This window comes from Cetorhinus maximus, chromosome 16, assembly GCF_964194155.1.
Source record: "Cetorhinus maximus chromosome 16, sCetMax3.hap1.1, whole genome shotgun sequence".
Classification (NCBI taxonomy): Eukaryota; Metazoa; Chordata; class Chondrichthyes; order Lamniformes; family Cetorhinidae; genus Cetorhinus; species Cetorhinus maximus.
Window position 1 is genome coordinate 92,960,365 of NC_135894.1, and position 12,391 is coordinate 92,972,755.

Sequence of the window (12,391 nt, forward strand, 5' to 3'; positions counted from 1 at the left end):
AAATGCTTTTATACCCAATACCACCTCATGGTAATGAAGGATAAAATGTATTGAAATCCAAATTTCTCATCTGTAGTGGATTAAAACTGCATCCAATCCAGAAGATGCAAAGACCTCAGTCACAGACAGTTTAGATAGTGTTTATTTAATGATCTGGAATCAGGAATTGATCATGTTGCATTTCTAGCAAAGGTAACGTTAGATTCACTATTTCATGTCCAATGCACTTATTGCTTCATGTCTAATTTCCTTTGGAAAATGTGTGTGTACTCAGCCTCTCACTCAGATCAATATTTATGCTTTGGCTGTTTGTTTTGCTTCTGGTCAGATCATCAGCTGGAGTTTTGAAATTACATTTTCCTGCAGTTTTTGTCAATATTTCAATTTGTTATTTTTGCATCGACAACAAACAGCCTTCATTGATTTTGGTGCCTTTAAAGTAGAACTTACCCTGGGGTACTGCTTTTCTCGTAGTAGGCTGTTTAGAAGAGCCATAAATTCCATGATAAGTGTACTGATCAAGAAGAGTTCATTCTGTTTAGTTCAAGATGGACATTGAATTATCTATACCATAGATTAATTCTACTTGCCTTTGACATTCTTGCTGGATAGTATATATTCTAATGTGCTGAAAGAGATCAAGGAGAAAATTTGTTGGTCATTGACGACTTGTTGTAGAGGAGTTTCTGATTTTCATGACGTTCAACTGGCAATAGCTTTTGAAAAGCCAGACACAGGAACCTACAGTGATATATATTCTGGGGAGGAATATCTTTATATCAAGAATTTAATGAGGAACTGCTGTTGTGGATTAAGGAAGAGAAGAACCTCACTGGCAAACTTTGGGCCTTTGAACTTAGATAAGGTAGAGTGTGGCAATCTTGTGTTTTCAGTTTTGAGAAAGGTTTTGTCCAAGTTCCCCATGAAAGGCTTCTAATTTGGTTAAAGCCATACGAATCTCCAATAAATTGAGCAAATAAAATTGTAGAACAGAAATAATGAATGATAAGCATACAATGAAGTTTAAATAGGCACACAATGCAAAAGGGACTTTAAATTAATTGCAGATACATGATAGATGCAGAATGTATGTTGAATGCTTTTTAAAAAGTTAATAGAATGCTCAGATGTCTAGAACAGTAGGACATAAATATACAGAGATTATGTTAATATTTCATAATACAAGGATCTGAACAAGGAGTATCTATTTTGGCTATCACATCACAATGTGGTATGTGTGTTAGGTTATAGGGAAAGCAACAAGTAAATGTTCAGGGAGAACTCCCAAGTGTAAAAGGATTAAAATTCAGGAACTGAGTGTGGTAAAGGGTTTCAGGCTATCTTTGTGTCAGAGCAGCAATGCAACAAGTCTTTACAACACAGTGGGAGCACAGCAGGGGAAGAATGCACAGGACATAATTGGAATGAGAAAGAACGAGAGGCCATTTCAATGGATCACCAACCATAGCCAAACTGATGGGACAAAAACTTTAACAATACATTGGAGAGGGAGTTTGGAGACTAGAAATGAGACAAGGGTCACTAGCCAAGGTTTTTCTTGCATCTTGTCTAGGATGCTGAGGGGTGCAAGAGCCTCCCCAGATATTGTACCAATATTAAAGTCTGGATGGAGTTGAGCTTTTCCAGACTTGGGTTACTTGCCCTTTTTCAAATTCCCTCTTGGAACACTTTGATTATGAGCTTCTTTTGTCATTTCCATCCTTAGTCCCCACTACCGCTGCTAGTACGCCAGATGCTGTTGACAAATACCTTGAAACACCCGGCGATGAGAATGAGCATGCTTATTTCCAGAAGGCAAAGGAGAGGTTGGAGGCCAAACATAGAGAGCGCATGTCAAAGGTTGGTTTATTTCACCTTGCCTCTTTTGTTTTTTTTTAGTTCTTTGCATCTGTAGCTAGATTAACAGCAGTTTTACTGGTCCTGTATTATATCCATTGATCTATTTAATCAATGTTATCAATGACCTTAGTACCAACGTACTATTCACATTGATGCGAATGCACTAAATACTAATCCAGTATACTTGCGTGACAATAGTTGCAGCCTGCTTCTCTGGGGTTCCTGGTTTTAATTTTGAGAATTATTAATCATGAACCGGGTTTTTAAACGGACTATTGTTATCTTTTAGATAATGAGGGAATGGGAAGAAGCCGAGCATCAAGCTAAAAACCTGCCTAAAGCTGACAAAAAGGCTGTCATTCAGGTAAGCATGAATGTGATCTTATTTTTTAAAATCCTGCATACAAAGTTCATGAATGTGGATGCAGCATTGTGTTTTTGGCATAGTTGCTGTTTTGGAGAGGGAAGGGAATGCATGACTAGTTTTAATATTGTAAATCATTGAGATTTATTCTACATCTGTGTGTTCTAGCTTTGTAAATTGGCATGATGCTGTTGTACCTTTTGTATGCTAGATCTTGTCTGGACTGTTAATATAAACCACTGTCTACATTTTACAACCTTCCTCTTTTGAATTAAAAATTGGAAGCTCATACCATTTTTTTTAATGGGAGCCATTTATGATCTTTTAAGCGTTTCCAGGAGATGGTAGAATCACTAGAACAGGAAGCAGCAAGTGAGAGGCAGCAGTTGGTAGAGACCCACATGGCAAGGGTGGAGGCCATGCTGAATGATAGACGCCGTATTGCACTGGAAAATTACCTTGCTGCACTGCAGGCTGATCCACCCCGGGTAAGTGCATAACTAGATGGAGTGAAAAAAAATGTCCATTTAAAATTGGCACATTGCGAATTATTAATTCAAGGGAGTTTAAAGCTTTGGTTCATAACTTGCTACGTTTTGAAGATTTTATTTTTAAAAGAACTAATCAAAAATTGCTTCATACTAAAGAGTTTTTCTCTGTTCAGTGATATGAGCTGCCTTGTTTTCTCTTAAATGATATGGTGCATTCGGAATAGTGTTGGTATTCGGTTGCACTGTTAAAGGCCTGTGGGCTACTCCCTGTAGTTTCCTATGTATTCTTGGTCTCATTCCAACTGTCCTGTGAGAAGTTTGCCAAGAGAAGTCTAGGCGTTCTGCCCAAAGGAAGGAAACAGGAGGTCCAGTTACCTTGGGCCTAGTTCATTGATTTCCTGGTTGGCAATATAGAGTGACATTGGTAGATGCTATGGATAAGGTCTCCTGCTCGTTCTTCCAGAGATGCTGTATAAACACTGGTGGAAGAGAAGACAGAATAACTTGGCAAGTGGGTGTGGGTCCTTTTTAGTTTAAAACATAACCTACATCAATTCAATTTTATTTTCTCCCTGGCCCATCTTAAATTTTCTGTGTTTCGGGAATTTGAGGCCCGGGTTCTCAAGAAGCTGCCAGTGGCTCCTTGGGACTTGCATGTCTCCGCCAGGGCCAAGAGTGGAGTCTACTTGCTCAAATATGTGAACTGTGCATTCCTGAAATTTTGATCCTCTTCAGGATGAGGAGTCCTGAGAGTAAAATAGAATTTCAGCCCCTGCTATGTGCCTGGTAAAGCAGACTATGTGGGGCACTGACGTTTAATAAGTTTTCTGAAATCTACTTCAGATCTTACTTTATTAAATATTGAACAGTCTGGGTCAAACTGAAGTATGATTTTTTTTTAGAAGGCATGAAGAATAAAATGCTGCTGTCTGGGATTTTTAGCTTTAGTTCACCTGCAAATTAGTGCAGAGCTTCCAGCAGCAAAAAATTGTATCAAAATAACTTGGCTGTTTCTTTCTAGCCCCGGCATGTTCTCAATGCACTGAAGAAATATATCCGCGCTGAGCAGAAAGACAGGCAGCACACCCTGAAACATTTTGAACACGTTCGTATGGTTGACCCCAAGAAGGCGGCCCAGATCAAATCACAAGTAAGAGCGTTGCATCTCCATTTCACGTTCTGATCTTGGTAGACTTTAAATTCAAGCCAATAGACGTATGTATAATTATGCACCAACCTGTTGTGCTCATGTTAATTTGGCAATGTAAAACCTAACGAACATATCTTTTTATTTTCTGTTGGACTGTGGATTAAAATTACAATGGCTGCATTTGAAAGACATGTCCACTGGAACAGTGTTGTAGTCCTGGAACAGAGTGTGCCAGGAGAGACAGGATGGTGCTGGAAAGGAGTCCTGGACCAAGGGAGCTGCCTGGCAACAATGTTTCAATTGGCTCCTGACCAGATGACCAGGTTTCATGTGAGGGCAGTGCAGCAGAATAGCTTCTAGCCTGATGGGGAAAAAAAACTAAAACCTCTTGCTCTTGTGTGTGGAGGATCCCTGTAATTCCACAATAATAGCTAGCTGGCTTTTTCTGTTCATATCTCTATAACCTGCTCTGTCTCTGAAAACCCCTGTCAAGAGACAACGGGAAAAATCACTGTTAGAGACATTGGGAAGAATTTTCTGCCTTCTGCGCGGGCGGGCCCGACCCAATCTCCGGCAGGCAGGGAGCCGATCCGGGCCGGAGAAGTGGGCCCCACCCCCATTTTACGTGAGCAGGCCAATTAAGGCCTGCCCAGCATGACGTCCGCTGGGAAGCGCTATGCGCTTCCTGTGCAGGCAGGGGTGGATTCCCCAAAAGCGAGAGTGCGCTCTTTCGCACATGCGCACGAAGGAGCGCACATCTCTCTGATGTTAAGTGCTGCCTCAGGGAGATCGTTGACAGTTCTAAAAACATTAAAAATAGAAAAAAAATCCTTAACATGTCCTCCTCATGAGATGGGACATGTTCATAATTAACACTAAAACTTTATTAAACTTTTTAAATCCCTACATGAAACCTCATCCCGCCGGTGGATGAGGTTTCGTTTTTTCCTTTTCCCCACCGGGGCTCCTGGCCTGCCCGTCCAACATTAAGGTTGGATGGGCAGGTCCTTTAATTGCTTTAATGATCCTGTCAATGGCCTCAATTGGCCATTGACAGTTTGGCGGGCCCGCAGCTGATTTTGCTTCGGGCCCGCCTTCCTGAAGATTTAAATGGGGCGGGATGACGTCGGGGGATCCCCCGATGTCATCCTGCTTCATTTTACGCGTCAGCGAGCGGGCCCCGCCGATGGCAAAACTCAGCCTATTGAAAGACAAGTGCTCAACCAGTGAACTAAATACTGAAAGTGCTGGAAGACCACCTCGTGTCATCATCAAGAGCTGAAAGGAATTTGGAAGACATCGATAAAAATCAACCCATCGAATCCTGCACTTCAGAATTGGTGCTATTGAACTGTTTTATCCCACCCTTAAAATCCATGCTTTTGTGTGTCTTGTATGTGTGTGTATAGGGATTTAAGCAGGGGTAGAGTTTAGGTTATAGAGTTAGAAATTAGCAGTTCATATTTCTTTTGCCACTGGTTAACGACAGTTTGTTAAATAAACAGTTATTTACTTATTAAATTTACAAACCTGATGCTCGTATCCTGTTAACCTAAATTAAACAGTTAGGTAGAATTGGGGCAATCTGGTGGTATGCTCAAACTTTTTCACATTTGGTGCGACTCGGGAGCAGTAGGGTTTGATTTTGGAGTGCACTATCCCCAGTGAGTCATGACAAAAACCAAAAAGCAGTTACTCTCACAAGATATGTTATCCCAACGGACTTCTGACTACAAAGATTGGTTCCATTTTTTAAAATTCATCCACGGGATGTGGGCTCCACTGACTGGGCCAGCATTTATTACCCATCCTTATTGCCCATGAGAAGGTGGCGGTGAGCTGCCTTCTTGAACCGCTGCAGTCCATGTGGTATAGGTACAGCCACAGTGCTGTTAGGAAAGGAGTTCCAGGAATTTGACCCAGCGACAGTGAAGGAACGGCAATATATTTCCAAGTCAGGATGGTGAGTGACTTGGATGGGAGTTTCCAGGTGGTGGTGTTCCCATCTATCTGCTGCCCTTGTCCTCCTTGTAGATGGTGCATGCTGCTGCTGTGCATCGGTGGTGGAGGGAATGAATGTTTGTGGATGTGTTGCCAATCAAGCGGGCTGCTTTGTCCTGGGCAGTGTCAAGCTTCTTGAGTGTTGTGGGAACTGCACTCATCCAGGCAAGTGGAGAGTATTCCATCACACTCCTGACTTGTACTTTGTAGATGGTGGACAGGCTTTGAGGAGTAAGGAGGTGAGTTACTCGTCACATGATTCCTAGCCCCTGACCTGCTCTTCTAGCAACAGTATTTATATGGCTAGTCCAGTTCAGTTTCTGGTCAATGATAATCCCCAGGCTGTTGATACTGGGAGATTCAGTGATGATAATGCTATTGAACATCAAGGGGCGATGATTAGATTCTCTCTTGTTGGAGATGGTCATTGTCTGACACTTGTGTGACGCGAATGTTGCTTGCCAGTGAGCAGGTTATTGTTAAGCAAGTGGCACTTGATAGCACTGTTGATGACCCCTTCCATTACTTTACTGATGATTGAGAGTAGACTGATGGGGCGGTAATTGGCCGGGTTGGATTTGTCCTGCTTTTTGTGTACAGGACATACCTGGGCAATTTTCCACAAAGCCGGGTAGATGCCAATGTTGTAGCTGTACAGGAACAGCTTGGCTAGGGGCACGACAAGTTCTGGAGCACAAGTCTTCAGTGCTATTGCCAGAATATTGTTAGGGCCCATAGCCTTTGCAGTACCCAGTGCCTTCAGCAGTTTCTTGACATCATGTGGAGTGAATCGAATTGACTAAAGACTGTGATGCTGGGAACCTCCAGAGGAGGCCGAGATGGATCATCCACTCGACACTTCTTGCTGAAGATTGCAGCAACAATTACAGCCTTATCCTTTGCGCTGATGTGCTGGACTCCTCCATCATTGAGGATGGGGATATTTGTGGAGCCTCCCTGTCCAGTGAGTTGTTTAATTGTCCACCACCATTCATGCCTGGATGTGGCAGGACTGCAGAGCTTAGATCTGATCCGTTGGTTGTGGGATTGCTTAGCCCTGTCTATCACTTGCTGCTTATGCTATTTGGCATGCAAGTAGTCCTGTGTTACAGCTTCACCAGGTTGACATCTCATTTTTAGGTGTGCCTGGTGCTGCTACTGGCATGCCCTCCTGCACTCTTCATTGAACCAAGGTTGATCCCCTGGCCTGATGGTAATGGTAGAATGGGGAATATGCCGGGCCATGAGGTTACAGATTGTGTTCGAGTACAATTCTGCTGCTGCTGATGGCCCACAGCGCCTCATGGATGCCCAGTTTTGAGTTGCTAGATCTGTTCGAAATCTATCCCATTTAGCACGGTTGTAGTGCCACACAACACAATTGAGGGTATCCTCAATGTGAAGGCAGAACTTAGTCTCCACAATGACTGTGCGATGGTCACTCCTACCGATACTGTCATGGACAGATTCATCTGTGGCAGGCAGGTTGGTGAGGATGAGGTCAAGTATGTTTTTCCCTCTTGTTGGTTCCCTCACCACCTGCTGCAGACCCAGTCTAGCAGCTATGTCATTTAGGACTTGGCCAGCTCGGTCAGTAGTGGTGCTACCAAGCCACCATTGGTGATGGACACTGAAGTCCCCCACCTATCGTACGTTCTGCGTCCTTGCCACCCTCAGTGCTTCCTCCAAGTGGTGTTCAACATGGAGGAGCACTAATTCATCAGGTGAGGGAGGGCAGTACATGGTAATCAACAGGAGGTTTCTTTGCCTGTGTTTGACCTGATGCCATGAAACTTCATGGGGTCCGGAGTCGATGTTGAGGACTCCCAGGACAACTCCCTCCTGACTGTATGCTGCTGCTGGGACTGTCCAGCTGATGGGACATCTGCCATGATGGGATTCGAACCCGGTCTCCAGGGCATTACCCTGGGTCTCTGGATTACTAGTCTTGTGACAATGCCACTACCATCCACCATCCGCTCCCTATATAGATGTAACTTTGGTTCTTTTCAAACCCTCCTCCTACCCCTTTGTTAGCTTAATGTGCCTTATGATTGAGGAAAACCACTTATTGAGTAACCCCAGCTCCCTAAATGGGTCACTCATTTGTGAATCAGGGATGGTGGAAACAGAGCTGGAAAATAACTTGAGACATATAAATACCTGCCTATGTGCAAGTTCATTGAAAGTTTGTTTCATGGTCTTAATAGCTTGAGCACAAGTGCAAAAATAGCAATGAACCTTGGTTTTTCTGTCTGTACCTGAGACATCTTGACAAGGATACACTTCGGCAAGCTGTGAAAACGTGTCCTTGCTTTTTGCAAGCCTTAACTCTTAAATCAGCAATCATTATTAAACTGATTAGAATAAATCCTGGCAACTCTTGAGTGTTTTGGTAGCATAGACAAGGAAGGGCCTAGATGACAATAAGGAGACAGGGAGGGGCGAGATCATGGAGGGATTTGGAAGCAAGGGTAAGAGTTTTAAAATCAAGGTGTTGCTTGACCTAGAGCCAATGTGGGTCAGTAAGAACAGGGGTGATAGGGGAATGGAACTTCGTGTGAATAAGGACACGGATTAGGGGAGCTGTCGGTCTGCAGGAAATTGCAGAAATGAGGAGGGGCGAGGCCATGGAGGCATTTGAAATCAAGGATAAGCATTTTAAAATTGAAACATTGTTTAACCGGGAACCAGGATAAATCAACGAGCATAGGGAGATAGCTGAGAGGGACTTGGTGCAAGATAAGACCAGGCAGGAGAGTTTTAAATGACAAAGTTTGCATATCATGTAAAGAAGCACTGTGTAAACATTTTGCAGCCACAGGGAAAGGAGTGATTGAGGTTTCCCAGTAACAGTAGTCAAGCCAATGAGCGTGAATGTCTCCAAGTATCCACAGTGTATAAGCTTAGTTAAAATTTCCATCTTTTGCCTTTCTTGTAGGTAATGACTCACCTACGTGTAATTGATGAACGTATGAACCAGAGCTTGTCGCTGCTTTACAAGGTCCCATCAGTTGCAGAGGAGATCCAAGATGAAGTTGGTACGTTTCTATAAATGTGTTGGTTCTTGTAATTATTGCCCTTTTTAACCATACCACAAGCAAAGCTGAAAGGACTTGGAGTAGGCCATTAGTCCCATGCATCTGGTGGGTAAATACGATAGCCAGTATAATCATCTGTATAGGCCAGAAAATCCCAGATTCAATTTAATTGACCATGAAACCCGAGGCAATAGAGGGGAAAACCCAGTCAACCTTCACATTTATATTTTCAGCCACAGGATCAGTAGATAGTAAGTGTTTGATTGGATGAGGACAGGATTGGCTCAATTGTACTATCTGCTTCAGTTGAATTCACTGTATGGGCTCATATGTATATAATGACTACATGAGTAAGATGCCAGAGACTGCTTATGTTTGAACCTCAACAAGATCCTAAACATCTGGACAAAAGAAGAAAAAGTTGCAGAAAAAGGATTTAGAAATCTAATGGGCCTTGTTAAATAAAATAGACTCCTGCACTACATTGATTTAGCACAGCTTTCTGTTGATGCCAAAATGGCAACCCTGGCAGATCCAGTCAATAAATAAAATCCTTTTAAAAAGGAATACTATGAGTAAAATTAATAGTTACTAAGTGAACCTACTCAGTGTGGCATGCAGTGCCAGATCTTTAAATCGCTAAACATTTAATCATTTAACGTGCCACGAAAAGTGTTTAGATGAGAATTTATTGCACTTTATTTAGTAAGTGCCTCTTCACCTTAAATATAGTCACAGTTCGTATAGAAAAGAGCACTTTTAAATACAGGCACATGTGCTCTTTCATAAAGCCATTCTCTCAATGCACGTTTGCTAAGTGCTTTGCCCTTATACTTTTGAAATAAATTTAGAGCACTTTTTTTCTTGCTTAGTATTTTGAAACATCTGCTGACAGTTGTGTGCTTGTAGCTTTGTGAAGAAACTGAATAACTGTTGCCTGGGGAAGCAACATTGTTGTATTCCTTGCCTAAGGCAGACATGTTGAAAATTGTTCTGCTATTAGCACATTGCTATATTACCTTCATACCGCTATCAGCACTTTCTTTGGTCTTTACACTACCATTAACGCTCCTTTTGTCTTGTGTCCGTGACATCTTTGTCAAATCTCTCCTGAGTTCCCAACTATCCCTGACCTTCTATTTTGCTCCCTCTTAAACAGTATAAAATCCATCACATTTCTGCTCTTCAGCTCTGAAGAAGAGTCATACGTACATGAAATGTTAACTCTGTTTCTCTCTCCACGGAGGCTGCCAGACCTGCTGAATTTTTCCAGCATTTTCTGTATTTATATTTATGTTGAAAAAATGTTCTGCTTTGTATTCAGAGTAGTGCTGTACAAAGATAGAAAATGTTACCGTGAATTAGGTTGCCCTTTGTAATTACAGTATATTATTGCTGTTGTACCATAAAGTGTCTCACTTCAGAAAACTATTCAGTTTAAAATCAAAAAAAACAACCCTTAAAGAGGTTACAGAGTTTTTTTAATTTAACATGTTGAATTGAGTTCAGCAGGAATGCCCTTTTTAAAATTCAGCTTTCTGATAGCAGAGAACTTTAACCTTTAACAAAATTACAGATCTGTCGCCTGTCACAAGTAATTACGCTTCTGAAGACCAGTCAATTCTGAGTTCAGATCAACTCAGTGTTTCTCTACTATCGCCAGTTGGCAAAGATCTACATTTGGTTTTTAATCACATGTTTTAAAGAAGTTATAATCAGCCTTTTTTTTTTAAATCACTAGTTTGGCCTGAACTGGTGTATTTTGTCTAATTCTGGGCACTGCACGTATAGGAAGGATGTGAAAGCTTTAGAGAGGTTTATGACGAAATTTGTGAGAATGGTTCCAAAGGTGAGGCAATCTTGTTGCATGGATAGATTGGAGAAGCTGGGGCAGTTCTTCTTGGAGAAGATCAGGTTAAGACAAGATCTGATAGAGGGGTTCGAAATCTTAAGGAATCTGGACGGAGTAGATAGGGAGAAACTATTCCCATTGGCGGAAGGGTAAAGAACTACAGAAGACCAGATTAAGATGGTTGGCAAAAGAACCAGATATAAGGAGAAACTTTTTTTACGCAGCAAGTGGAATGCATTATCTGAGAGTGTTGTGGACATAGATTCAATGGTGGCTTTCAAAAGGGAATTGGATAAACACTAAGAGAGAAAATTTGCAGGGCTATGGGGAAAGGGCGGGGAGTGGAACTAGCTAAATTGCTTTTGCAGAGTCCAGCATAGACACAGTGGGCCAAATGGCCGCCTCCTGTGCTGAATTACTATTCTATCATTCTATGATTAATTTGCCAAATCCAAGCAGCTGAAATTAATAACTCCTACCCAAAATATTTCATTTAGTTAGTGTTGCCGGATTCTTGCTTTAATCTCTCGTTGCTCCTCTGAAGGAAATAAAACAACAGTTGCATTTACATGACACCTTTCAAATTTCCAGGATGTCCCAAAACACTTTATAGCCAATTAAGTACTTTTGAACTGGAGTTACTTTTGTTTATGTAGGCAGTGTGACTGCCAATTTGCACACAGCATAGTCCAGTGAATACTCATGGAATAAATAGCCAGTTAACCTGTTTTTGGTGGTAATTTAGGGATAAATTTTGGCAAGGGCACAAGGCGAACCCTCTCATCTGAGGCTACACCTCAAAAATACAGCACTCCCTCTGTAGTACAATACAGAATGGTAACCTAGATAAATACTGCATTCAGCAGCTTGAACCTACTACTTCTTTATTTAGAAGTGAGAATACTACCATTGAGCCAAGCTGACGTTTTATTTTCACAATCATTTTTCTAATTATTTTTCACTCTGACTTTTTCTAAATTTTCTTCTTGAACGTTCAAATTGGTGCACAATTACAGCACCTCCAAAGACCATTAAAGCCATTCAAACAGGCTATAATTGCTGAGTCTAATTTGGATCCATTTACATATGGCGTGTGCACGTGAACATAAGAACTAGGAGCAGGAGTAGGCAATTCAGCCCCTCGAGCCTGCCCTGCCATTCATTACGATCATGGCTGATCTCATTTCGGCCTCAACTCCAATTTCCCGCCCTCTCCCCATAACCTTTCAACCCATTACTAATTAAAGATCTGTCCATCTCCTCCTCAAATTTATTCAGCGTCCCGGCATCCACTGCACTCTGAGGTAGTGAATTCCACAGATTCACGACCCTCTGAGAAAAGTAATTCCTCCTCATCTCTGATTTAAATCTACCACCCCTTAACCTAAAACTATGGCCTCTCGTTCTAGAATGCGCCAGAAGGGGAAACATCCGCTCCACATCTACTTTGTCTATCTCCTTTGGCATCTTATATACTTCAATTAGATCTCCTCTCATCCTTCTAAACTCTAGCAAGTATAGGCCTAAACTGCTCAATCTCTCCTCATAAGACAAGCCCCGCATCTCTGGAATCAATTTAGTGAACCTCCTCTGAACCGCCTCCAGTGCAACTACATCCTTCCTCAAGGGGAC

At 42.0% G+C, this 12,391-nt stretch overlaps 1 protein-coding gene across 4 annotated transcripts in view; it reads left to right on the forward strand.

Moving 5' to 3' along the window:
* appa (amyloid beta (A4) precursor protein a) overlaps positions 1-12,391 on the forward strand; it is a 198,825-nt gene that overhangs the window by 149,133 nt on the left and 37,301 nt on the right. For all 4 annotated transcript variants that reach the window (XM_078560355.1, XM_078560353.1, XM_078560354.1 and 1 more), the window contains 5 exons: positions 1,727-1,860; positions 2,150-2,224; positions 2,554-2,712; positions 3,737-3,865; positions 8,808-8,907. In XM_078560355.1, coding sequence (XP_078416481.1) covers positions 1,727-1,860; positions 2,150-2,224; positions 2,554-2,712; positions 3,737-3,865; positions 8,808-8,907 — 597 coding nt within the window. The remainder of the gene's footprint in view (positions 1-1,726; positions 1,861-2,149; positions 2,225-2,553; positions 2,713-3,736; positions 3,866-8,807; positions 8,908-12,391) is intronic.